The sequence below is a fragment of the Oryza brachyantha genome, chromosome 5, assembly GCF_000231095.2.
Source record: "Oryza brachyantha chromosome 5, ObraRS2, whole genome shotgun sequence".
Lineage (NCBI taxonomy): Eukaryota > Viridiplantae > Streptophyta > Magnoliopsida > Poales > Poaceae > Oryza > Oryza brachyantha.
Genome location: NC_023167.2, coordinates 1,543,437 through 1,570,636, shown reverse-complemented (window position 1 = coordinate 1,570,636; position 27,200 = coordinate 1,543,437). Strand labels below are relative to the sequence as shown.

The 27,200-nt window shown below is 40.5% G+C and overlaps 3 protein-coding genes across 3 annotated transcripts; all 3 read right to left on the bottom strand.

Annotated features, from left to right (window-relative positions):
- Positions 1-1,363: 1,363 nt before the first annotated feature.
- On the bottom strand, positions 1,364-2,521 carry LOC102708242 (peroxidase 2-like). Its single transcript, XM_006653952.2, has 2 exons — positions 2,312-2,521; positions 1,364-2,194 (listed from the first exon to the last, which is right to left on the bottom strand). The coding sequence occupies exons 1-2, from the start codon at positions 2,519-2,521 to the stop codon at positions 1,364-1,366; spliced, it is 1,041 nt and encodes a 346-aa protein (XP_006654015.2).
- Positions 2,522-7,535: 5,014 nt separating this feature from the next.
- LOC102705160 (peroxidase 2-like) lies at positions 7,536-9,574 on the bottom strand. The gene is made up of 2 exons (XM_006654901.2): positions 9,265-9,574; positions 7,536-8,592 (listed from the first exon to the last, which is right to left on the bottom strand). The coding sequence occupies exons 1-2, from the start codon at positions 9,490-9,492 to the stop codon at positions 7,768-7,770; spliced, it is 1,053 nt and encodes a 350-aa protein (XP_006654964.1). The 5' UTR covers positions 9,493-9,574; the 3' UTR covers positions 7,536-7,767.
- An 8,565-nt stretch (positions 9,575-18,139) lies between these two features.
- Positions 18,140-23,339, bottom strand: LOC102707960 (peroxidase 2-like). The gene is made up of 2 exons (XM_006653951.2): positions 22,910-23,339; positions 18,140-19,394 (listed from the first exon to the last, which is right to left on the bottom strand). Exons 1-2 carry the CDS (start codon positions 23,120-23,122, stop codon positions 18,585-18,587), a joined length of 1,023 nt encoding a protein of 340 aa, XP_006654014.1. The 5' UTR covers positions 23,123-23,339; the 3' UTR covers positions 18,140-18,584.
- Positions 23,340-27,200: the final 3,861 nt, after the last annotated feature.

The following is a 27,200-nucleotide window of genomic DNA, read 5'->3' as shown; positions in this document are numbered from 1 at the left end:
TAAATTTAACATCTACAAGTTGTAGTAAAAATAACAAAAACAATTATGAATATGCTTATACTTAGTTTTAATTTTGTTTGTCTTTTTCTGCTACAACTTATGAAAGTTGAATTTAAATTTGCATGTTTGTGAAGTGATATAACTCATATTAATCTATCTTGTCAAATTATTTTATATTTTTTGATGACTATTTAGACAACATGCAAGCACACGGGTGTATATACACCCGTGTGCTAAAAACTGTTTCCCGTCAAGGTGATGAGTGTCATCCCAAACCCCCGCTTCCGGCGGCACGCAGCTCAACAGACCCAGAACAAAAACTACGGGAGAAACACAGGCAAACATGCACATGCCGAACTAACTAACCACTAAACTCCACGGATAAGCTTCAACAGAGAAGAGAAGAGAGCACGGGAGTGACCGCCCGTCGTCGTCGCGGCGTCTCCATCCGCCATGACCAGCTCCACGTACGCACCACTGCAGCTCGCCGCGCTCGACCACTCGGTCGCAGTCTAGCCGCGCGCGCACACCAGCTAGCGCCCATGCACGCCTCCGCCGCCTCTAGCCTGCGGCCGCGCGCGCTGGGAGAGAGGAGAGAAAGAAGAGAGAGATGATAGCACGGGAGTGAAGGGAGAGAAGGGAAAAAGAAAAAAGGGAAGAGAAAAAAAATTAAAATAATCTGACAAATGGGACCCACCGATGCCATGTTAGCAAAGCCCAGATAAAAATTGAGTCAATACTGCCGAGAGATTATTTTTGAACGGATTATTGGTATTTCGGTTGAGCAACGAAAAACAAACTCATCTTTAAGTTTAGGGACTTCCAATAGACTTTTTTTATCTTTCTATGCTACTAACTGGGGGCCCATATACCAACGTATCGGCAGCACGGACATATAGGACCATGATTTAAGTTGGTATTCAAAAGTAGGCCAATTTGGATTGCATGCAAAACCATGGAACAATTCATGCCAATTCCTGAACCATTTTGCATCTACAGATTTCAAAATGAGGTCTTTTTGGCGCCCAAGGCTAATCTATATTTTGATTTTCCACACAACTGATGTAAATATTTAATAAAAAAGATATTGGCATAGAATTTTTTTAAAAAAATTTGTCTTAGACCATGTCAAAAATGACATGCATGTTTTGCGACCAGAGACAGTAGCAGAGAGGAAGAGCGTCGTATGTGTGCAGATGCAAGTTGTAATATTAGAGTTCAAACTACTTGCATATATAATCACATCCAATTTGAAAAGTTTGCAGTACAACGAATCGAATTGAACACGAGTGGCCAAGCTAGGTTGAAATTCAGAAAAGAATAGAATGCAATAGAATTCCAAGATGAGTCGTCGTCGTCGTCGTCAGTGGTGGTAGTTGACGGCGCTGCACTTGGCCCTGATCTCCCCCTTGCTGCCCGCCGGCATGGGCAGCTTGCTCAGCTTCACCAGCGCGTCGGCGAAGTCCAGGTTCCACAGCGTGCCGTTCTTGGCGTACTCCACGACGTGGCCGCGCGCCTCCTTGCCGGTGAGCAGCGCCCAGTCGGCGTGGAAGGTGACGGCCTTGGCCAGGTTGTTGTGGTAGTAGCTGTTGTCCATGTAGTCCTTCGCCTTCCTCAGCCGCGGCACGAACGCCGGCAAGCTCCTCGCCACCGCCGCCGCGTCCTCGTCGCGCACGTTGTTCACCACGGTCGGGTTGCTGCTCGGGGTTGGCGACACGCCGCCGCACTTGGACACGAGCAGGCTGCGGTAGCCCGGGTTGATCTGGGAGGCGGGGGCGGTGAGGCGGCCGGAGAAGGAGGTGCAGTGGGTGACGCCGATGGAGTGCGCACCGGAGAGGATGACGAGCTCCTCCACGGTGAAGTTCTTGCGGCGGAAGTTGCGGACGAGGTCGGTAAGGTTGGACGCCGCGTCGGGGAGGTACGTGTCGGCGTCCCTGCTGCGGGAGACCACGCCGTCGAGGCGGCCGGCGGGGACGGCGAAGTCGACGCCGCCGCGGCTGAGGTACCTGGCCGCGTCGCGCGCCGCGTAGGCGATGATGTCGGCGCACGACACGGTGTTGGGGCACCGCTCCTCCAGCGCTGCCTTGATGGCGTCGATCACGTCCATGCCCCGTATCCCGATGTTGGCGCCGGAGTCCTTCTCCGGCCGGCGGTTCACCTCGCTCTTCTCCAGCAGCACGGAGGCGTCACACCCCTGCACACACGGCACGACGACAACGACGAACTCCATTAATCAACCACCAAAAACCCTAGCTACCCCAAGCTACGTGCATTATCGCATGCATGGCGATGGGTTGCTGCTGCCGGTTACCCTGACGAAGCAGTCGTGGAAGAGGAGGCGGACGAGGCCGGCGCCCTTGCCGCGGTTGCCCTTGACGGAGTCGACGACGATGGAGTTCACGACCTTCTCCACGTCCTTGCACGTCTTCTCGTAGTACCCAACCTTCAGCTCGCCGGCTCCCACCGTCGCCGCCGCCGCGAACACCACCACCACCAGCAAGCAAACAAGCTTCGTCGTCATCTCCGGCGGCCGATCCAGTCGAACGATCAAGTGTGCACCTGACCACCTACCTCTCTATCTATGCCGCAATCAGACAGGAAGATCTGAGAGAGATCGATCGATGAACTTGAACGTCGATGAGCATGCGTATATATACTGAAAATTTGCGAATTGTTTAGCATCAACTGGTTCGTGACCAACAGCTGATCAGTAGTGAGTGATCATGCAGCATCCGATTAGTTGAGGAGAACATGGAGATGAGCACACAGATGCAGTGTTCTCATCTGGAATGTCGATGGAAATTAATTAAATCAGTTAATTAAACACAAAGCAATTAATCATTCAAGTTAGGAGGTTGACTTCACTTCACCCTGTTGGCTGGAGCCTCTGGATGCAGCAGAGAGATGAGAGCTAGCAGAGATATACATATATACCAAAACTCTCTCTGGCTTCCTCCTAATTGGCCATCTACATTGGAAATTTCATAGTTAATTATTACACATCGGTTGAGCACTGCACTGATGTTTTGCTTAATTAATACCCAACATACAATCGCAGCTGGTACATTCTGCTTTGGTTTTATTATCATTTACAGTGTTTTTATACTACCACTTTGGTTTTGATTAGCTGAATTTCTCTCAGCTCTAGCTTCTTGGGGAAGTCTTTTAGATCCTTAATGGGCATGTGCTGGCCCTTCTCAATCGAGTAGTTAACAAAAAAAATGATTACAGATATATATGGCTCTAAAAATTACAAGTCTTGACTCAGTCTTCACATCATGGGGGGGGGGGGGGGGGGGGAATGCAGTCGATAGTGATATATGTATATGAAGGAAACTTCACAAGACTACCTATTTTGATCAAATTATTGAAAACTATATATGTTTTTAAGTCGACGTATCATAAAAGTATTTATCATTAAATTTATAACATAACTATATACTTAAAATAGAGTAATACAAAACTATGTGTTTAGTACTAAAATTACCACAAAACTACATGTTTAGCACTATACAGCGATTGTATATGGAGTAAACTTCATGACATATGAAAAAACTATAGATTTACCATTAATTTATCTCATAACTATAGATTTAAGATAGAGTCGCAAAACAATAGTTTTAGTAATAGAGTTATCACAAAACTAAATATTAAGCACAATTTAATTACATAACTACAATGTTTATGACTTGAATATAGCAGTAGTGTTAAGGATTTAAACTTCAAATTATGTATTTTTTGATAATTTTTTTATTACCAAATTTGCAATTTTCTGATACTATGGCCTTAATATGTGTTTTGTGATAAATTTGACGCTAACTCTATATTTTTATGATAATCGCTTTAAATATGTAGATTTGTGCGTTTGAGCCAACTACTTGTACTTTTATGAAAATAAACTCATGAATATGCATAGACCTGTTAAATTTATTTGTTTTAAGATGTCGCTTTAAATGTAATTCATGTTTATAGCATTTGAATCGAGGAATATGAAACATAGATATATACCAGCATGACACCCTCAAAGGGTTTAACGTTGCCACTGCTTTTTCTTGTAATTAATTTGTGTTTAAACTGGCAAAGTGACCCACTTTTTAACTGGCGTTCTTTTGTGCTCTCCTAAGTCGTCCAAGATCCTTTTGATGACCTATACTGTGTTAAATGGATATCTATACGATCGCATCGGTTGCATAACCCATTAATAGCAATAGCAAGGGAAAAGTATGAAAAAAGATAGTTCCTTTCAATTTTAATTATCTATATATTATTTTGTTTTTATTTTTAAATATTAGTATTAGTTAGTTATTCTACTAGTTAGCAATCCCGGCAACGTGAGTTCTTTTTTGGGTGATGAACTGTCGGCAACTTGGCACGGGTTTTTTTTTTTTTGGTCCAGCTGGAAATACGTACAGTAGAGATCAGAGAGCTGGTAGAGATCGATATACGTACCAACTCTCTTTCTCCACATTAATTGGCCATGTAGCTTGGAAATTTCAGAATTAATTACAGATCGATCTGTTGAGTAGTGTACTAATGCTTGCTTAATTAATCCAACATAGAATCGCTGGTACATTCCGCTTTGGTACATTATTGGCATTTCCCATGTTTTTATACTACCACTTTCGTTTTGATTAGCTGATTTATTTCTCTCTGATTTGCTTGGGAAGTCTTTTGGATGCTTACTCCTCAAATGTCAATGGAGTATCTAACATAAATGCAAAAAAAAATTGATAATACAAAAATTATCGTTCTAAGAATTAATGCACATCTTGACTCGGTCTACAAATTATGGGAAAAAGACATATATAGGACAGTGACGGCACCCAGAATTATACATGCTTGGTAGAACTATATATACCTACGTACCAAATTTATTCCAAAATTACATATTTAAGATGAAACATCACCGCAATACAACAGATTCAGTAATAAAGTTATCACTACGATGTTTTATAACTCCGGTACTCCTAAGGATTTATACTTTAAATTATATAGTTTTGTGATAACATTTTTTTATCAAATTTGCAGTTTTGTAGTATTGTCTTTGATTTGTGTTTCTATTATAAATTGTATGTCAGGATCACTAATTTTGTGATACTCCATCCTAGATTTATAGTTTTGCGCGCAGTAGTTTAGTCAAAATATCTATAGTTCATGAAATTCAATCATTTATATATGTGTGTGATTCATGCATGGCAGAATTTGTATAGGTCGTTATTTTTCTTGTCGTTAATTTGTCTTGAAAATGATAAAGGCACATGATGAAAATACCTACGGTTTTAATCCATGGCATATCTTAATTGGTGCCTTAGGCCATGCTTGTTTCTACGTAGGATTATTGTAATCTAATTATTAAGCCAGATTACTGTAAGCTAGATTATTATAAACTGAAATATGTGATGGATGGTAAGGTAGATAATTAATTTAAAGTAGTTGGGTTTTAGCCACTCAATAATCTAAAAAACATCTTTCAAGGAGCTTATTAGATTATTGTATATAATTAATTATTTTATATTATTTTTATAATCTAAATTACAATAATCCTTATCTCAAACAAACACATAATAGACTAGATTAATTTTCATCATCTAGACAAAAATCTTGGGTATCTTCTCGTAACGAACCTATGTGAGAAGGAAAAAAAAGAAAATGTTGTTTTTTAGGGATATATGAAGATCAACTTGTGGATTTGAGAGTGCTGTAGCAAAATTGAGAACATGGTTAAAGCATCATGCATGCATAATTATACTGCCAATACTTAATTTGGACGAGGTCCAGACGTGTGGCCGGCTGTCTAGCTAGCACTGTACCAATATGTTTGATGAAGATCGACTGTCATGGGCCACCAAACCAAACACGATGGATGCACATGGCAATTGGGATACTAATCATATACCTATGTATCTATCCATGTTTCAGCGGTTGGGCTTTGCAAATTATATATTTTGTTCCATGCATATCGATCAAATTCGTTGACAAGGAATGTATGCAATGAACAAGGAAGTTAATAATAGCAGAACATGATAATTTAATCAGGCCAGATTAATTATCATCCCTATTTTGGGGGTTGACCGAGCTTGGCTGGTTAGTCTTCTTGTGGTGAAATCTATTCACCTAGCGGCGATTGTTTGTCTTTTGAGAGAAAAACCAAACGTTATATTTGTAAATGAAAATAATTTGCTAATAAAATTTTTATATAAGGGTTCTTAGTAATCTAAAATCGAAGGCTAAAAATTAAACTACGATGAGATAATCACAAAATCAACTCTAAATTTAAGGTTAAAATTTTGAATCTTAACTTATAAGCATAAGCACAAACGGAAAGATAAGACCGTTAAGTACTAGAATAGTTACCACGGGTGCTCATATACACGGGTATTTATCCTATCAACCCCATCTTCTCGCTAATGCTAATAAAGTTATAAGCTAAAATTTGAATTTTTAATGATTTTGGGAAGTTTTTCATCAAAGTTTATTTTCTAGCATTGATTTTTAAATGGCTAAGAATACATAAATAAAAGTTTTATTTATAAACTATTTTTTATTTATAAATATGTTGTTTCAAAATAACCTACAAGTGACATGTTACGTACTGGTCAACAACGAGATAACCGTGGTAAGTGGGCCTATTCTCGGAGATGCTACTAGGAAATAGGATGTGTTCATAAGAATAAATGTGTAAGCATCCTGTGTTTGTACTATTTTTGTAAAAAAAACAAATTATGATCCCATTTCACAGAAGCTATCTTATGGTTAGATATGAATGATGTTGTGCGTAATTACACTTCACCCACAAAAGATTCCATTTTAGAGAGGGCTGTTGGCGTCGAATTAAGTTAAGTATTTTATTAGGCGAATACTTAAACTTAATTCAGAGTACACGTTAATTTAGTGGTTCCATCGAATCTTTGCTTCTTCCTTACTTTTTTTTTGTCATGTATATAAAGGCTCCAGTTTTGCCACTGATCAAATGTTTGATTTTTAGATCTTTTGTCAAACACACGCGCAATGCACAGGGGCTAGACGGGTAGGCGTGTATGGGCTACTGATCAAATGTCTGATTTTCGGATCTTTTGTCAAACACATGCGCAATATACAGGGGGCTGGACAGGTGGGCGTGTATGGGCTATTGATCAAATGTTTGACTTACTTGCACGTCTTCAGATCATCATCCAATGGCAATGATCGAATTTAATTGACAAAATCAAAATTTTCGAGCATTTAATCACTGTGCGGACCTTCTAGACTCACATGAATCTTACTGCATGGTCTGTATACGGGCTTACAGGCCGGCCCAAAAAAAGCCTATATGCGAGCCAAAGGCCCAGCTCTTTTCTCCCTATTTGTCACGTTAACCAAACCATCCTGTTGAGATATAGAAATATTACCATTATATTCATGTTTATTTACGATGGTTGCCACTGATGTCATATTATCAAAGTGTATTATATAGGAGTAGAAAGTTATCCGTGATCAAAGTTGTAACAGTATTGGCCAATAATAACAATTACAAAACAACAGATGGAGTAATTATTCGCATTACACATTACTCAACAAATTAAATAGTCTTAATTAAGATTAAGGATCCAGTAGTATTAATTTTAAACCAGCATGGTAGTATTACATTCGTAGGTACGTACAAGTAGATGGCATTGTGCCTCTACCGTATAGGTACAGTACACATATACGTATACTTATACACGTGGGAGCCGTATTTTTCCCGTTGACTCGTACGTTGACTTAATTAAGTAGAGTAGCACTACGTAGTTAGTAGTAGTTCTGGTTGGTGCATCTGCAGCTCTTCCGGATCTCGAAGTGGGTGCCCTCGGCGGGGAGCTTGCTGAGCTTGGACATGGCGGCGGAGAAGTCGACGTCCCACTTGGTGGCGTTGTCCCTGTACTCGGCGAGGTCGCTGGCGGCGTCGCCGTCGGTGCGCATCACCCAGTCGGACTTGAACAGCACCCGGTTCTGCAGGTTGTTGTGGTAGTAGCTGTTGTCCAGGGCGCCCACCGCCGACGTGTCCACGCCGGTGGCGTCGTAGCCGGCGGCCTGCTGGAACGCGGCGCCCATGTCGCGGATGTTGTTCTTCTCCGTCGGGTTCGGCGTGTTCTGGCTCATCTTCTGGCGGCCGACGTCGGCGGAGAGCGCCGCCCTGTACTGGTCGTCGATGGGCGTGGCGGTGGAGTCGTTGAGGCGGTCCTGGAAGGAGGAGAGGTGGGCGACGCCGATGGAGTGGGCGCCGGAGAGGATGACGAGCTCGCCCTGGGTGAAGCCCTTCCTGGCGAAGTTGTCCTTGAGCTGGGCGAACTCGAAGGTGGGCTCCGGGAGGACGGCGTCGGCGGCGGCGGCGGAGGAGACGACGCCGTCCTTGCGGCCCGTGGCGACGTCGTAGGTGACCCTGCCGCGGCTGAGGATGGCGGAGGCGTCGCGGCCGGCGAGGACGACGATGTCGGCGCAGGAGACGGCGGCGCCGAGCTTGGCCTTGATGGCGTCGATGACGTCGAAGCCGTCGAGGCCGATGTTGTTCACCGCCGCCTTCTCGGTGCTGCTGCTGTATGGCGTCTTCTCCAACAGCACCGATCCATCGCAACCCTGCATTTTATTTAATTTAATTTTATTAATTTACTTACCCAAATGCATTTTATAATATATTATTATGCACATGCAAAAGATAATTAATTAGTAACTTATCCACATCAAAATCATCCAACAATTTTGAAATGCACTCCATTTTGTTACCATTTTTCAACTGAAACAAAAAGTCTATATTTTTGGGTGGATCATGATAATTAGGACAAGCATGGCCAGTTATCTTATCTGAACCCAGTAAGAAAAAAACAAGGTAACTAAAATGCCACAAAGCTAATTTTCATTGCAACAGCTAATTAACCTACATTTTGGAATAATAATTCAAGCTTACATTATGCATTATGCAATTCCACATACTTAGGCGTTGTTTAGATTGCAAAAAGGTTTTACAACAACATCACATCAAGTTTTTTGACATATATTTGAAGTATTAACACACGTCAGTTACTGTAGCACTTATCACTAATTGCGTTCTAATTAGGCTCAAAAGATTCGTCCCACGATTTCCCCCATAACTGTGTAATTGGTTGTTAATGCTCATATATATTTAATGTTTCATTTATGTATCTAAAGATTAAAGATTCGATGTAATGTTTGTGAGAAAAAATTTGTGAACTAGACCCTCCCTTATAATTGTGAGACACACAAAAAAGTATAAACGGTGGTCAGACTTACGTTGACCCAGCAGTCATGGAAGACCAAGCGGACGAGGGCGGGGCCCACGGCGGGTCTGCGCTTGATGGCCTTCTCCACCACCTCCCTCACCGTCGCCTCGATGCTCTTCTTCCCGCCGTACCCATAGCCGCCGGCGTCGGCCGCCGCCGGCTGCACCCCGGCGGCGAGCAGCACGCACACGCACAGCGACAGCACGCCGGCCACCGCCGCCGTCGTCGTCTTCACCATCTCCTCCCAAGATCTCTTGGCTCTTGCTACCTTAATTAGCTAGAGCTTAATTAATTAGCAATACTAATACTAGCTAGTGCTTAAGTTGCTATGGATTGGTGGATTGGAAGGTGTGGAGTCCATGGGGTATATATACTGGCGATCACCTCGATCTCACTGTGTCACCATGAGCACCAAATAATTAATCAGGTTAATTTAGCTGCTTGTTGCTATGGTTCAACAAAGAGCAGTAGTATGACTATGACCATCTCTCATCATCGATCCATCGATCGAGTAGGCTAGCTTAGCTTGCATGCACACCGGATAATATGCGTTTAATTTATTAGTTTTTATATGCTTGTGGATGAATGATACGTGCGTGTCTGCATGCTTGCTTGTGGTTGTTAGATAAACGTCGCTGTCGATTATGCCTTGCATGTTGACCAAAACACTGCAGGAAAGGCCGACGACAACGTGCATGGATGTACGTATGGCGATTATATATTCTCTATTCGCTTTTTTATCTGACGCCGTACGGAGATTTTTATATTTATGTTTGATAATTTATTTTATTTAAAGAAATATATTAATTATTTTATTACGGTTTGATTTATTACTCTATGACCTTTAAAAATAATTTCTAGTTCTTTATATTTAGAAAAATCGGATAAGTCAACCGATCAAACGTGATCAAACGTAGATCTAAAAGTTAACTGTTTTAAATAAAAAACGGAGAGCCTAGAGAGCTAGTATATATGAATTTGATGATGCGTTGCAGTGTTAAGTCTCTTCGATCTTAAAATATTGTCAGTTGGGCGCCGGTGTCGCTCAAGCCTAGATTAATTAGTTGCTGGAGGTCAAAATGTCAAATGCATGCAACGTTTATATAATTGAGAACAAGTTGGGATCGACGAATTAGTTCCGTTCCTCGCCAACTATTGCTTGCTTTCCAATCCCTTTCGTTTGGATTTATATTATGCGATGATGATTCGTCTTGCTACTTCGATAGTCAGCTTTACAACTGTACGCGTTTGAATTTGTTGGCCACTACTTAATTAAGTTTGTAAATTTTATTTATTACCATGTTACAAGAGACGGTGAAAATAAACCCCACTAAATTCGCTTTGGTTGGAGGAGTGAAGTTACCGATTAATCGTGCTGCAGGTTCTATAACAATGTAGATATAGATGCATCGATGTAGTGCAGTATATTATATACAAAATATAATTACACTATTCACGAAAACTGAAACAAAGTCAATATGTTAAACTAAATCTTTTTTAAAATGCTAACTCAGTCTAAATAATTATGCGCTCAGATCCGTTAGCTTGTTAAATGTGAGCTGATCTTACAATAAAGTTATCTTTGTTTTGCATTCTATATCCACACTTACTGAGCTCCTAAATAATGTGTTTCACGTAAAAGTTTTCTATATAAAAGGTCATATGATATGATATTTGTAGAGCAACCTTTTAACTTTGTAGTCTAGTTAAATCATTCATTTATACTCTCAATTAAATGTAAAATCAAATAATCTTTTAATAATTTAACCTTAATCATCTTAAACACGGCCTAAGTATATATAATAATCAATGGACACATTGGATGATAACACATCCGACGTCTGTCGACGGTCAAAAATTAATTTTGCAAGAAAATGGAGTGGTAGTGGATATCCACGCAATGCAGCACCCTAACTATTGCTATCGGTGCTAACTATACATTATACAATTATAATTAGTTCATTCCATCTTTCACGGAGAGAAAACTGCTCTAGATCGACACAAATAGTCTAGCAGAAGTCATAATTGTTCGTCAGGCCGCTAGCTTCGATTGTTCGTCAGGCCAACTACCACTACCGATCGACGTTACGTTACTAAATTAATTTGGATTGGTACTTGGTAGTTCCGTACTAGGCACTAGCTATAGCGCGAGTAACTTTACCATTCCCTCTATTAATAACAGTACTCCACCGTTCCTACACGTTTGTCGTTTGTTAACCATTTTATACACGTTTAACTATTCGTTTTATTTGGAAAAAATTATATAATTATTTTTATATCATTTCAATTATTGTTAAATATATTTTTATGCATATATAGCTTTACATATTTCATAAAAAAATGAATAAAACGAACGGTTAAACTTGTGTAAAAAAATCAATGGTTTTAAACATTTAGAGATGGAGGGAGTATTCTGCTATCAGAATTATCGTCTTGAAATGATCTTAACTATTAATTTGATTTGTAAGTTCTACTTAGGGTTGATAATTTTGATCTCACTAAAAATTTCTCGGAATATTTTGGTCCAAAATTATTTCATTTTTTCAAGAAATTTTGACCAAATCTGATTTTTTTTTGTTAAATTTACAAAAATTTGTGAAAATTAATAAAAAAGAAACTTTGGACTCAAATGTTTTCAAAACAAAATATTCTTGTACCAATAATTATTAACGTAACAAGATAAACTTCTTATAATGGGTAAAACAGCTCGTAGCTATTGACTATTGTGGGAGCTTAATTAGCGCCTTAATTCTTCCTCATTCCTAATCTTAGAAAGAAAATGCGAGTACGTACATAGATACGAATTAATTAAAAGATGGATCAATTCCATGTAGATGGCATATCCAATCAAATTTTTGCTAGAATATATATAGTATTCCCTCCTCCGAATTAATGATCGGTTGGCCGAATGCTGGATGCATGTGCAAACGTTAGTTGCAACTGATGATGAACTAATCTATACTCCAGTTGGACATGAACTTGTCTACGATGTTCTTAATTAATTATGGAACTAGCGGTGGTCAGAGTCTGTAATATGGTTTAATTTCTGTCCGATATATTGTCTCCAAACGACATGGTACATATATATATATCTTAATTACTTTACTGCTAAGTACAAAATTCGAAGTAACTAACCTATAATGCTTAATATGAATTAATCATTCGGAAAACAGGGGCAATAATATATATATATATATATATATATATATATATATATATATATATATATATATATATATATATATATATATATATATATATATATATATATATAATGCATATCATGCTTCATAGTATTCTGCAGTTATCTCATAGACATATATATATATATATCATGCCAATATCCTCTAATTTAAACAAACATGTACAAGAACCGGATCTTCCGGCATGTTCTCTCACCAGCTAGAAGGAATTGTCCGGATTAACGTGCTAATACAATTATTTTATAGTTAACTACTGTTAAGAGGCCTACGTGCAAATTAAAATGCATGACAAGTCATTTCATTAATTGGAGCGACTTGAACATATATGGGAGTAGTAATTAGAGCTCTGGAGCTGAAATATGTGCTTGAGGGATATATCCACATCCATCCCAATCGATCATCTGATCAGTTGTCGAACGAAAAAGGATTGATGTGCATCTGTAGTGTCGGCAAGCTAGATAATCAAGAGGCAGATGCGTTAATTATTATTGGATCTTAATTACTGTTCAGTTCTATTACTGTTGCTACTTGGCTGAACCACAATGAAACTGATGTGCATATATAGGTGGTATTTGTTGTCCTTTGCAAAACAGATCAAAAGACTAAGTACGGAACCATTTCATCTTTTTTTTTCTCTCGAACGCGCAAAAAATTTACACATCAATATATTAAAAGAAAAAAATTGTTTTACACAACGTACAAAGGTTAGACTGGCCTTATGCAGAAACCCCTATGTATAAGCTTGGAACAGCTTCTAGCAAACAGACACGGACTAATTAAACGCCACATCCACGAGAAGAAAGGGGAGGAAGCAATACAACTAATCTCCCTTCCCAAAAGGCCGCTAAAGCTGTCCCTCCGAGCGGATGACTTAAGCACCACTTGTTTAATCGAATTTATGGACCTGCTTAAACGGAGAAAAGTTATACAGCTAGCTATCTCTAATAATGTGCATATATGTAGGAGTATTAATTTCAGACTTGAGTCTATAGGAAACTAATATAATGCATGTGAGATATGGATCATGCAGGCTATAGCACGTAGAGGCCAGTGCAGTCTGAACGAACTTGGCAAAAAAAAAATTCAGACAATGAGACAAGACCGTCGGTTTTCGCGGGAAGCAAGCGAAGCTAAAGGGTTGGAAAATTCATGGTCATCCAGCTAATATAAATAAATAACGATGATCGAGTTGGATGTTGGTCACTGCTCAGATCATCAGCAATCAATTCCGTGTGTCTCTCTCGAACTGGAGCTGCTCTACTGTACATATACTGGCCGGGAAGCACTATAAGCACGCACGTGCTAAATTAATCCTGCAGTTAATTAACTACGGTTGCATGTGCGTTAGGCCATCCCTAGCATGAGGTTCTATTTTCATTTTCCCGACAGTGAAACTGTTGAAATTAATGGTTGGGCGAAGGCTCATGTGTAGAATAATTTCTACAAAATCACAAAAGTCCATCTCATGAAACCATGCATATAAGCTTTTAGTATCATCTTGCTAGTTTTATGAGAGTAAGACCTTTTTAAATAGGAGAGTGCTATCTAGAATCTTAAGCAAGAAAGAAGTAGAGGAACGCGCGCGCTCGCTGGCCTCGGCTGGCTCGAGCCGAGTGGCACACACTTGTCATCGTGCACAGACGTGGCTTCCTTCTGCAGTTTTACTTATCGGATTCTTCCTTGCGCGAGATAGCGTAGAGTCCGGATAGGTTACGCGCACGGCCTATCTGGTCAAATCATCTATAGCTGCGTTCGGGAGGGATAGAGGTAAGTTAACTTACCTGACGCGGAAAACTTACTAATATATTACTAATATATTAATATATTAGTACATGATTAATTAATTATTAATTATTAAAAAACGTAAAATAGATTAATATAATTTTTTAAAATAATTTTTCTATAAATTTCTTTTTGCAAAAAATACACCGTTTAACAGTTTGGTAAACGTGCGCGTGAAAAACGAGGTGTCACCCCCGTCGTACGCGGCCTATGTCACATACCAAATACAATTAACGTAAAGTGCAATAGTATAATCTACCATATAAATATTGAACTTAGTACCATCTATCGTAGCATATACGTGAACAATATATGTCCGGATTGATTTGCCTTGAACTAAGCAAAGGGAAAAAAAAGAGGTTCTAGTCAATATATTCTTATGTTTTTCTTTGCATAAAATAACACGTATATATATAAGTTTTATTTATAGACTATTTTTCATTTGTAAATGTGTAGTTTGACTTTTTTTTAAAAAAGCCAAACAATCACCCCTATAGAGAATAGAAAAAAAGAGTCGTGTTGAAAACTAATGGAGCTTTGAAGAACAGGAAAGTAACTAAGGGAAAAATGTAAAGTGTACTCCTACCGTGCTAATCCCATTTTCATTTCCCCAAGTTCTGATACTGTGTACGCGCAGGAGGATGAATGGTGGAATCGGTAGCATTAGCAAACAAAATTTTCCTTCAGTTTTCCCAGGAGCACCGTTTAGACTTATAATTACATTTTCTTATAACTTAATGAAACAAATAAGGAACTGCATATTTGTTTAGACTTATAATTTTTAGCTTAAAAATAAAATCTTACAAATAGATAAGGGTGTAAATGGGCCGGTCCGTGAACTCGCTTATAGGCAAATTAAGCGGTCACTTAATTGACTTATAAACGGATTCGCGGGCCGGCCCACTTGCACTCCTACAAATAGGGCCTTGGTATGCGTTGGACTCCAGCTCAATCTGCAAAATGGGCCGTGAACTCGCTGCCCTATACATATGGCCCAAGTTTAGCAAGTACGAAAAACTAGGCCTAAATTGGATATCGATGGTTAATGGACCAGCCACAATTTGTTCTGGTGACTGATGTATGCTGGATGCTGAGCTTTTTTTTTTAAAAAAAAATGATAAACTATAATTTACCTCCCTCGACTATGACCGAAGTTTGATTGAGTGGTTGTTTGGATTCAGTGATTTTTTTTAAGTCTCTTGTCATATCGGATGTTTAGACGTTAATTAGGGGTATTAAATATAGACTGATAACAAAACTAATTACATCAATAAATGCTATTTCATTAGATAAAATTTTTAAGTCTAATTAAGCCATGATTAACAAATGTTTACTATAGCATCACATTCGTTAATCATAGACTAATTAGGCTCAATAGATTCGTTTCGCGAAATAATCCAGAGTATAGGGTGGGTTTTATTAATAGTCTATATTTAATACTTCTAATTAGTGTTCAAATATTTGATTTGACAGTGACTTAAAGAAAAGCTGGGAGGAACCAAATACCCCTAAAATGAAAACAAGGAGAGTATTTGATTTGTTTGGTTGGGAGGGAATAAGTCAAGTCAAGTGAATGGCAATTAATGGAGAACGACGAGAGAGGACAGGACTCGACAAGCCAAATGGGCCTAAGCTTTCACTCTTGAAGACATTTGGGCCCATTGAATCTTTCCTGTGGATTGATTCTAGAAATAAGTTCACTTGTCCTTCAACTTTATATCGAGTATGTTAAATATCCCTAAATGCTAATACCAAAAATATTAGCCCCTCAAGTGTTCAAAATCTTATAAATTATGTCCAAAGACAGTATGTATAAATGGTTTCGCTGATGTGGCATCGAATTAGCAAGGAGAAAATAAAAAATATAGGACTAAGTCACATCTCTTTTTTTTTTATTTCCTTCTTTTCTTTCATTTGATGGCCTCCCTCCGGAATCCGGCGACGGTTGGTTGTCTGGGCTGGGGCGGCGGCGCCGACGGCGTTGGTTGGACAGGACGATGACGGCGTTGGCGTTGGCCAGACGGGGCATGCTATCATCGGCGTCGTGGAGGACGAGGGAGGCGGCGGACGACGACGAGGAGGGCCGGCTCTCCCGCGAGGACAAGCTCCGCGTCACCAGCCCGCCCGGCTCCGCTACTCCTTCCAGCCCGCCTGGTCGCCGCCGCCCCCGCCCGCCCGGGCACCGCCGCCCTTGCCCGGCTCCGCTGCTCCTTCCAGACCCCTAGTGCCGCCGCTCGCCATCCTCACCCCTAGTGTCGCCGCCGACGCGCCCTAGTCCGCCACCGCCTGCGCGCCATCCCGCCGACCCCTACAGCGTCGTCGCCGGCCAGCGGGGAGAGCGACAGGGAGGCCCGCAACATCGTCGCCGGGTAGCGGCTGCCGGCCGGCTGCGTCTCTAGCAGCAGCAGCTTGAGGAGAAACGCCCTGGCCTCCTCCTCCTCCTTCTTGATCCTCCTCACTTGGTTGTGAATCAAGTACACGCCACCGGCACCTGCTGATCCAGCTGCTTGCACCTTCTCCTCCATTGGAGCAAACGGCGACCTCGCAATGCCATGGAACAATCGATCGATCACACATACAGGGAAGAGAAACACGATCTTGCTCAGCTTCGGTAACGAGTTGTTTCTTGCTGTTTATCCACAGGTACTGCTCTAATGGCATCGTCGATATATATAATACAGAGACTCAGAGAGAGATGATCATGGTTCGCTTTGCTTGTGAGACTGATTTTTGGCGGGAAGGCGACGAGCGATGTCCCGCGAGGGAGGAAACGTGGGGCGGTTTCCGAGCAGTCGTTTCCAGGAAGGCTGCCGCCCACCTTCTGCACCCCTAGACACACCCCAGTCCGCCACCGCCCACGCCCCATCCCGCCGGCCCCCACAGCGTTGTCGTCGGGCAGCGGAAAGAGCGACCGGGAGGCCCGCAGCGTGATCGCCGGGCAGTGGCCGCCGGCCCGCCGCGTCTCCCACCCCCCGCCCGCCGTCCGCCCCCGTCGCTGTGCGCCCCAGCCCCAGGACGGGAGAGAAGGTGAGAAAGAGAAAGAAGAGAGAGGAGAGAAGGGAAGAAAAATAAAAAAATCCTGACATATGGGATCCACCGGATGCCACATCAGTAAAAACCAGTCAATAGATGAGTGAGGGACCATTTTTAGATGGATTATGTGAGTTCAAGGATACACATTTATGGTATTTCGGTTAAGGGACGGAAAACAGACTCGTTTTCAAATTCAGGACTTTTGGTAAACTTTTTCCTTATTCTACCAAAACTAGCCACTTTCTACTTAAAAAAAAAGGACACTGCGGTATTAATCCAACAACACTTCACTCCATTTTTCCATTATGAAATGAGCAATTTTATCATTCTTGAGAAGGTACCAAGAGGTATCACTATTTTCTATGTAAAATTTGTATCTCTTAATATCTTAGATACTAGAAGACATCAAATTTTACATAGAAAAAAATGGTACCTCATGGTACCTGCTTAAGGATAGAAAAAAGCTCTTATGAAATACACTATGTTTTAGCATGTTGGAGTAGCATAATCCCCTTTTTGTACACAATTACCTAGAGTGACATGTCATTTAAAAAGTTTAAAACTAGGATAACACAGTCCTCTCTCATTGCATAATTTTATCTATTATTGTTTTCTAGGTTATATGCAAGACATAAGTTGTCTAGGTAACATTGGATATAAGGTTTTATCTCCATAAAACTCATTTCATCTCTCTCTTCATTAATGCAACATCATTTAAAAAGTCTGTATAACAACTTATTTATTGTCCATAAAACTTCCATTGAGATTGGCATAAGAAGAGAAATAATTTGACATCTATTGGAAAAAGGCAGAGGATCTGGACTGGCAGTGACAACAGGTCTGCTTATCACAATTAACTAGTAGAAATTTGGAACATAATTGAAGTGTGCCCAGTGCCATATATCGATCTTTTGTAATCCTTATTACATGAAAATGGAGAGGCTGGATGGATGAACACAAATCCAATCCAAACCAATAAAAAAAAACATATATGAAATTAATGAAACCCTCACAACTTTCTTTCTTTCTTTCGAAACCAGCATAGTAGTAGATAGATACACATACACTGAACGCAGCAACACGATCGAAGCTACTATACAGCATGAATTCCTGTACTGATGTGTTCTTGCATACGCGAAGAATCGAATTCAACACAGAATTAAACCAATTTAACACGGCATCACCAACAAATTTCACAGATCAACATAGACAGACAGACGACGACGACGATGCAAAATCAAAAAGAAACAAAGAATTATTGGAAGGACAATGCAGAGCTGAAGATGGATGGATGCAAGGATGCAAGAATTAATCAGTAGGCGTTGACGCGGCGGCAGTGGTGGCGGATCTCGCCCTTTGCCTTGGGCGGCAATGGTAGCTGGCTGAGCTTGACGAGGGAGGCGGAGAAGTCCTCGTCCCAGAGCGTGCCGTTGTCGGCGTACTCGTGGACCTTGCTGCGCGCCTCCTTCTCGGTGAGCAGCTGCCAGTCGGAGTTGAAGGTGACGATCCGGGCGAGGTTGTTGTGGTAGTAGGTGTTGTCCAAGAACTCGAACTTGCGCAGCTTCGGCAGGAACGACGGGATGGTGGCGGCCACGGCGGCGGGGTCCTCGTCGCGCACGTTGTTGGGCACGACGGGGTCCGGGGCGACGGCGCACTTGCCGGCGAGGAGGCTGCGGTAGGCGGGCAGGATCTGCTCCGGCGGCGCGGTGAGGCGGGCGCGCAGGGAGGAGCAGTGGCCGACGCCGACGGCGTGGGCGCCGGAGAGGATGACGAGCTCCTCGATGGTGAAGTTCTTGCGGCGGAAGTTGCGGATGAGCTCGGAGACGGTGAAGGTGGAGTCCGGGAGGTCGCGCTGGGCGTCGGAGGCGCGGGAGACGCGACCGTCAAGGCGGCCGGCGAGGACGTCGAAGTGGACGTGGCCGTTGCTGAGGAGGCTGGAGGCGTCGCGGGCGGCGTAGATGATGATGTCGGCGCAGGAGACGGTGCCCGGGCACCGCTCCTCCACCGCCGCCTTGATCTCGTCGATGAGCTCGAACGCCGCCAGCCCGATGTTGATCGGCGCTGTCTTCTCCGTCTCCGGGTTCTCCGGCGTCGGGTCCAGCAGCACCGACGCGTCACAACCCTGCACCACCATTAATTCCCGCGTTTTTTAAATAATGATTTTTTGAATTTACATAATTAATTACTGTATTAATCAATGGCTCAATTGGTTAAGCTATAGCGATTTGATTAAACTTGACTCAATGATTGACAATCTGGAACTGATTATGAAGAGACAGGGGCAGGCATTATTAGTACCAGTCCACAGCAATGGTACTCACTCTGTCTACTTTTATTTCGGAGCTTTACTCTACTCCTTTCTTTTCTACCACGAGATACTAGTACGTTAATCCTCACTCATGCTATCCACTTCACGATCAAGTTGGTACTAAAATCCCGACGGTTAGTGATGATAGATTGAACAGTCACGATGACATGTTACCTCGAGGTACTAGCTTGGTCATAGGGTGGATAACACGAGTGTGAATATAGTACCTCACGGTACTAGTACCTCGCAGTAAAAAAGAAGGGTGGGAGTAAAACTCTTATTTTCGTGATAAATTACTTAGGTCTTTAGGATGATTTTTTTCTCCGTTTACGCGTATGCTTCCCGAACTACTAAACAGTGTTTTTTGTAAAAAAAAATCTATAAAGAAGTTTATCATCTCACATTTCTAAAGAAATTTTCAACTTTATACTAGTTAATTATATTGTTTATATTATTAAATAGTTATCATAAAATCAACTAATCTTTCGTCAACAATCTTCAAAAGAAAACAACCTTATTATTGCAACTAACTGTAGCAATGTATAAATGATCTTTTTTTAAAAAAAAAACAAAGTTGAAGGGTTAGAAATAAATCCTGAAATTCTGGTACTTCCTGTCCTACCCTGCAGGAACAAACTAATTCGGCTGAAACTTTTTAAAAAATAATTTAGGCATCTTTTTGGTCCAGATATTCGAACACCCGTCCCTGACAGGCAGGATAAGCAGGAATGAGAATGATAAAACTGGATTAACTTTTTGTGAGGTATAATAATGGTAACAAACTTGTTGGTACAATTAGCATGTTTTGGGTTAGTGGGGGTAAGACCTACTATTTGAAAAAAGAAAATATCTAGGCATGCACAATTTGGTTAATTGATGATATATATAACTAAAATACATTATATACATAAACTTGATAATTAATGTGATCTCAACGAAATATAAACTTGATCGAATTTCGCACGTCCTTCCAAACAAACATCCCCACGGAATCCTTCAATCAATTCCACCTCATTTCATAAAAATCAGATCGCCCTATCATATGTACTCCTCCTAGTGTTCCACCGTGCAAACACGAGTAGTTAACAACCAGTGTTAATTAAAGTTTGTGTACGTGATCAAAAGTGTGCATGGCAAGTCATTTCGTCCCTGTACTTGAGCACACTAAATTATAATTAATTATATTTGATCCCCTTGAGAAAAATGTGTGATGGATCCATCGCTCGATCATTAGCTGATGAGTTGTCGGAAAATGATATATGCATATGCTAGTGTCGGTGAGGGCAAATGCATTATTGTCTCCGGATGGTTTCAGATCTTGATTACTTGAACAGTTCTGTTGCTGGTGATGCTTAAACCACAACGAAAAGTCCATGCATGCTGCAACTTGGTATATGTATACATGATCTCTGTATTATTTTTTTATTAAGAACAAAAGAAAAAGACCGATGCTGCCTGCCGACCATTTCGTCTAAAATGTAACCATAAAGAGTAAAGATTCCCAACTCCTATATTCTTGTATTTTAAAATATAATAGTTTGGGGTTACAGTTTTTGTTTAATATAAGAACAAAATGAATGGTTCAAAACAGCTAAATTTTTTGACCAACTTTTACTAATTTTTGGAGCTAATAAGGTTTACTCAGCTGAAAAAGGATATCAGAGCTGATCAAACTCTCTGTTACAAGCTTTAACTACTTGCTAATCAAAAGGGGATGCAAAGAAGGTCTAGTTAATTACCTTTTTTTTCCTATGGATGACTGAGGAGAACTACAACTAGCTAGTATAGTGGTACCAATTATTGATCTGGATATAGGTGTGCTTTCTCTTTCTCACTGTGTGACCTTTTCTCCCATGTGTCCTTATCCCCTCTCTCTCCTAGACAATCAGCACAAGAAAACAAAATGCCCATGGGAAGCAAAGAAGCTCTGGTCCATCACTAAGCATAAATCATATCCCACTAATTGGGCTCACCTAGAAACCAAACAGGATGAAAACCATGTTTAATTTGACACATGAGGCTAATTACTTTGTAGTACTAGTATACCGCTAGTTGTATAACTGAACCAAACCGAATGAAATTTATTTCAGTCCAACGAAAAGTATCTACCGGTATCTCGTGGTACTAAATCGTTTTTTATCGTTGGATCTAACCGTACACATCCTACTCAGCTAGATCCAATAGTAAGAAATAATTTGATATCTCGAGGTCCCGGTACCTCAAAGTATTTTTTGTTGCACGGAGCAAATCTCAATTGAACAGGTAGTTGCACGTTGCTTGTCAATCAGAGAGTAACATCAGCAGCAGCAGCTGGATGGCACACACCACTCAAATGCAGAAGAAAAGGAGAGAATAAACTGAAGACAAGGACACAGTGCTGACTAGCTAATAGATCCTGGGTCACTGGCTAGCTTAATACACTATTGTAGCTTATGTTTAGCCAGCTAAGCAGGCAGAAGGGAAAAAAAGGTGTTTGCATTGACAGTCGAAATGATGCAACGCAAGGAAAGTATCACATTCGATTCGATTCTATGCAGCATCAGCATGTTGCAAAATCGCTGGCTGCCAATCTCTCTCTCTCTCTCTCTAAGATTAGCTTCTCTCTCTTTGCCATGTTGGATTAAGTAGTAGGAGTCACCAAGTAGCTCACGAAACTTAGCTTAGCTTAGCTTAGATTAGCTTGCTCTCCATGGAACCTTTTGCTTTCTGTAAGAAAGAAACTGACTGTCTGATGATGGATGGAGTGATGACAGTGTCAAATGCAGTGGCGTGTGGTTGCTTGCTTGCTGTTGCTAACTGCTAGCTGTGTTGATCTTGACAACCATGTGGTGTATATATGCGAATGTGTAGAGACTTTACTGAGAAGTTGTGTGTATATGTATAGCTTAATTTGAATTTCTCATACACGTTAACTAATGCGGCGACGACGACGACGACGACGTTTTCGTAAGATAAACTAGGATCTATGCTGATTGAGTGGTTGCTTAATTAGTTGTTATAAATGTTGTTGCTGTCGCCTGAAGACAACAGTTCATTTCTTCTTAATCACTACACTAGAACGTGATAAGCTTTCTCGATCGATCTCCCAGAGTGATTATCTGAAGAAGACGATAAAAGAAGAAACCAAACCATCTAGTGTGGAGTAGTAACAACTAAACTCTGCACGCAAATCCTGTTTGGGTGCATGTAGTGATGCACAAAACTGGTAATAATTAAGCTACTCCAAATGTGGATTCGATGAATCATGAGGTGACCGAGGCAATGATTATCTGAATTATAAGTGGAAATTGAGTGAGAGGTTAGAGATGAAGTATTGGTTAGTTAGTTACCCTGACGAAGCAGTCGTGGAAGATGAGGCGGACGAGGGCGGCGCCGTCGCCGCGGTTGGCCTTGAGCGCCTTGGCCACATGGTACTTCACCACGTTCTCCACTCCCGGGCAGCTCTTCTTGTAGTAATCCACGCTCAGCTCCTTGCTCGCCTCCGCCGCCATCGCCGCCGCCATCGCTACCACCACCAGCACCGCCACCGCCTTCGTCGTCATCCTCTCCAACCACACACCCAAGAATTAAACAATATATATCTGTGTATATATACGCCCGCCTCCTCCTCCTCCTCCGCCGACGACGACAACTTCGTCTTCTTGCTCTCCGGCCGCCTAGCTAGCTGGAAGCTGTGCTAGTGGTAGGTGTGGAACAACGTACACTGTGCAAACGCTGGGGAAGTAGCAGGCCGGGAGGGTGCAGAGCAGAAGAAGGGGTTGCAAGTGGTATATATATCGAGCTCGATCGAATGCTCCAGTGCAAGCTAGGTGAGCTGCGTTTGTGTTAACGGTCAGCGATCAGTCATGACGACTTGCTGTGACAGTGAACGGCCAACGCAAATCCGTCCATCGTATGAGATGCAATGTGTAATGTAAAGCTTAATTTGGAGATCAGTTACAGAGAGAGCGATCGATGACTGGATGGATGGATGGGTCTTGTTCTGCATCTCGATCAGAAGAAAGATCAATGGACAGAATAAAAGGAGAAGGGATGATGGAATTGGATGTAGTGTGTATTTGCTTGTAACTATCGCGCCACCTAACTTTGCAGTTTGTGTTGGGTTGGCCGTGTGCGTGCGTGGGCATGGCGTGTGATGGAGCGAGCGATTTGCCGCTTCGAGCAACGCGCGCAGCCCACGCCATCGTCGCCGGCCGGAACCCTTTGCCGACCGTACTTGCACGCCGGCGCGTGCATCAACCTCTGTCACAGATAGATATTGTATGTATATATATTTACTTTTGCTATTGATCAAATGTTTAATTTTTTTCTTTCGTCATATATGTAGGTAATGCATGAGGCTAAGGAAGGGACGTGTATAATTTTTTGTCTTACGTTCACACCTTTAAATTATCATTAAACAGTAGTAACTGGATTTGATTGATGAAATTAAAATTTTTACACATATGATCACTAGATGGACCCATATATATTCTCTAATTCACATCTTTGATCTATGTACGAAACACAGAATTCGTACCAACACATCGAATACATGAGATGCACTCTTAACTCTAGCGTAGGTCCTAAAGTTTCGAGGTTTGAGCCGTGCCTACCAATTTAGCACTACAATTGACGAGAATGATAAAAAATATTTTTTTTGTTAGAATAACTACCTGATGGGCAAATAGAAATTATTGTGGCTAGCCTATTGATCTAAAAGCACGGTAATAGTCAATCGACCATATTATCAGTGTGAGAGCAATAAATACGTAAAATTTTATAAAAGAAACGGTGGGCGCAAATCAACTAATAATTAACTTTAATATGTAAAATGTCTAATTTATTTTATTAAGAATATAAAATTCTTCATATCGCATATAAAATTGTATTTGAAATCAAGAAAAATGATTTATAAAATTCATGAGTTTAATTAATAAGTTTTTTACCATCTTTGAAAAAGTACCTCAAGATACCATCTTTTTTAGTGTAAAAAGTATGTTAACTTGAGGTACCAAAATTTGTACTAAAATTCTAGTATCTTAAGATACTTTTAAGGATGAAAAAAACTCTTAATTAATTAAACTTATTTTGCACTGTTTTTTTTTTGAAAGAGAGGCAGGAGCGCTGCCGATCAATAAAAGGAGGAGGAGAAACGTTCAGTATGTCCCCCAGGAGAAGGTGGGGTCGTTTACGTTCTAGCTAAGTGTATTTTTGCACTGTTTTTGAATTTGAATGAACAAGTAAAACTTCATTTCATTCCTTATTAGAATCAATAATTGACTTCAATTTTCATTATGGTAACAAACTATTCTTACCACCCATGAGGTAATATAATTATTGGCCATTGGATCAATATTGAATGGGGTCCATTGTAATTTGGGTATACTGTAAAAAAATCATCTATCTATTGCTCACTAAGGCCTAAAAAATTACCACATTCAGAAAACATAAAATCGATGTTGTTAGATTATGATGGGACCAATTTACAATGTATATGTATATTGATAGCAATAGTTATATTCAAGGTGGAGCTACTTTACAATCGTCGGGGTCAGTCGACCCCGATGACCTCCAACGAAATTCATTGTTATACTATTTAGACAGCTAAAATAATACCAAAAATTAAGTAACATTAGTCTATTATGACCTTAATAAACTAATTTTCTAGCTCTGCCCCTGGTTATATTCAATGTATTTTCAATATATACTGTATATAAAATATAATCACTGGATATACGAGGTGCAAGTTATATATCACATCCAATTCAACTTAGCCCGTGCAAAATTGCGAGGAAAACTCGCTAGTAATGTATAACAAGTTGCATTGAGGCTGAAGTATAAGGAACATGATTTTCATCACTTAAGGGGATGTTCATTTATTTTTTGCATGATATGCAAATAGTTATGAAAAATATCCCACCGTTGATCCATGTGTAATATATTATACCACAAATATGTAAATCCAAATTTGATAATATGCCACTTAGAGTTAGAGACAATTGTTGATAATATTCTAAACAACGTATTAGTAATATATGGTCAATTTTTTTATATTTGTGTTCAGATAGACTTAAAAGCCAATGTTGACAAAGAAATTACGATAAAAAAGCAAAAAATTCCAAAATTAAGTTTTTGATTCAAATTTTGAAAGCAGCATATACGTTCTAGGGTAAACCATTGGGCTCTAAATTTCAACTTTAGCCATACAATTTTTTTTAAAAAAAACAAAGTACACATGTTTGTTTGGGAGCACATGTTTTTCTTTTCACAATCAATTGAACGACAGGTAAGAACGAAACACTAACTCCGTAGCAAATATAAGAGATTTTGGCAATATAAATACATACCCAAGATCAGTTTTATTTTGGAACAGAGTCATTGAGAAATAAGAGGATATGTCGGTTAAATGACTTCTAAAGTAAATGCAGATTACATAACAAAATATCGTTTCGGAACAGTATAGGTTTGATACCTAGGTATCAGATATGATATACATGTGTATCAAGTTTGATATGTCGATATCAACCTATCCTATTTTAGAGTAATTTTATAGTCCAATAAAAAGTAACAAAAAAAGTACCTTGAGATACTGGTAACAAAAAGTATCTTTTCAAGCTTTAATGAAAAAGTTGGGCCTTTGGCCTATTTCCAAAAAAAAAAAAATACCGGTACCTCGCGGTACCAAATCGTTTTTGATCGTTGGATCTAATAACGCACATCCTACTCAGCTAGATCCAATGGTGAGAAATGATTTGGTACCTCAAGGTACCTTTTGTTGGACCAGAGCAAATCTTCCTGTTTTTTTGAAAGGAAGAGTATAACTCGGGACGCACATGAACACACGCCATAACGCACGCACACATACGCGTGAGTGTCCCTAACACACGCTTAGGATTTTGGGGTACGCACGCGTGTTAGGAAAAAAAATCTCTCCGTTTTAACGTTATACCATTCTCTTGCGTTTCTGTTTTAGGTATAGGTGAAATTACCATCCTGGTGGCCGGCTAAGGGATGTAGCTTGACATCTGCTAGCTCATCAGCCTCCTCCTCCGGCTGGTTGTTGGCGAGGCGTTGTCGGTTGCGCAACAAAACCGTGCACACATCACGCATTTGATCGATACATTTACCGATCTTTTCTGCCTCCATTGGATTAAAACTATCCCAAGTCCCAACGCATGGTTGATCAAATTTGGATTCAACCTCAGTTACGAATTCAGATAGATGGATGCAATCGTGTTCGTCATATTTCGAATCATATCTCTGGTGGTTGCAGAGTTCCATTCCGCCCTATCGTTTTTCCTCTTTGTTGAGATCTCTTTAAACAACTTTTTCGGTTTTTTTCTCTTTTATTTTTTGAGACGCACAGAGATGATCGATCCGGACTCTTGTCTGTACGCATGCACAGTGTGATTTCGATGATCAGTCCGTGCCAACGTCCCTGCCGGCTCTTGCTCAAAGTCGCTGTCACGCAACCTCCTTGTACTGCCTTACAACGTATGCATCTGTCTCTTTGTCTCGGTCTCCGCGCTGTCATTTTTTAGTTTATTTTTATGTTTAATTATAAGTTAAATTTTAAATTTTTAACCTTAAATCTGAAGTTAGTTTTAGGTTTTTTTTATCGTAGTTTCTTTTTTAAGT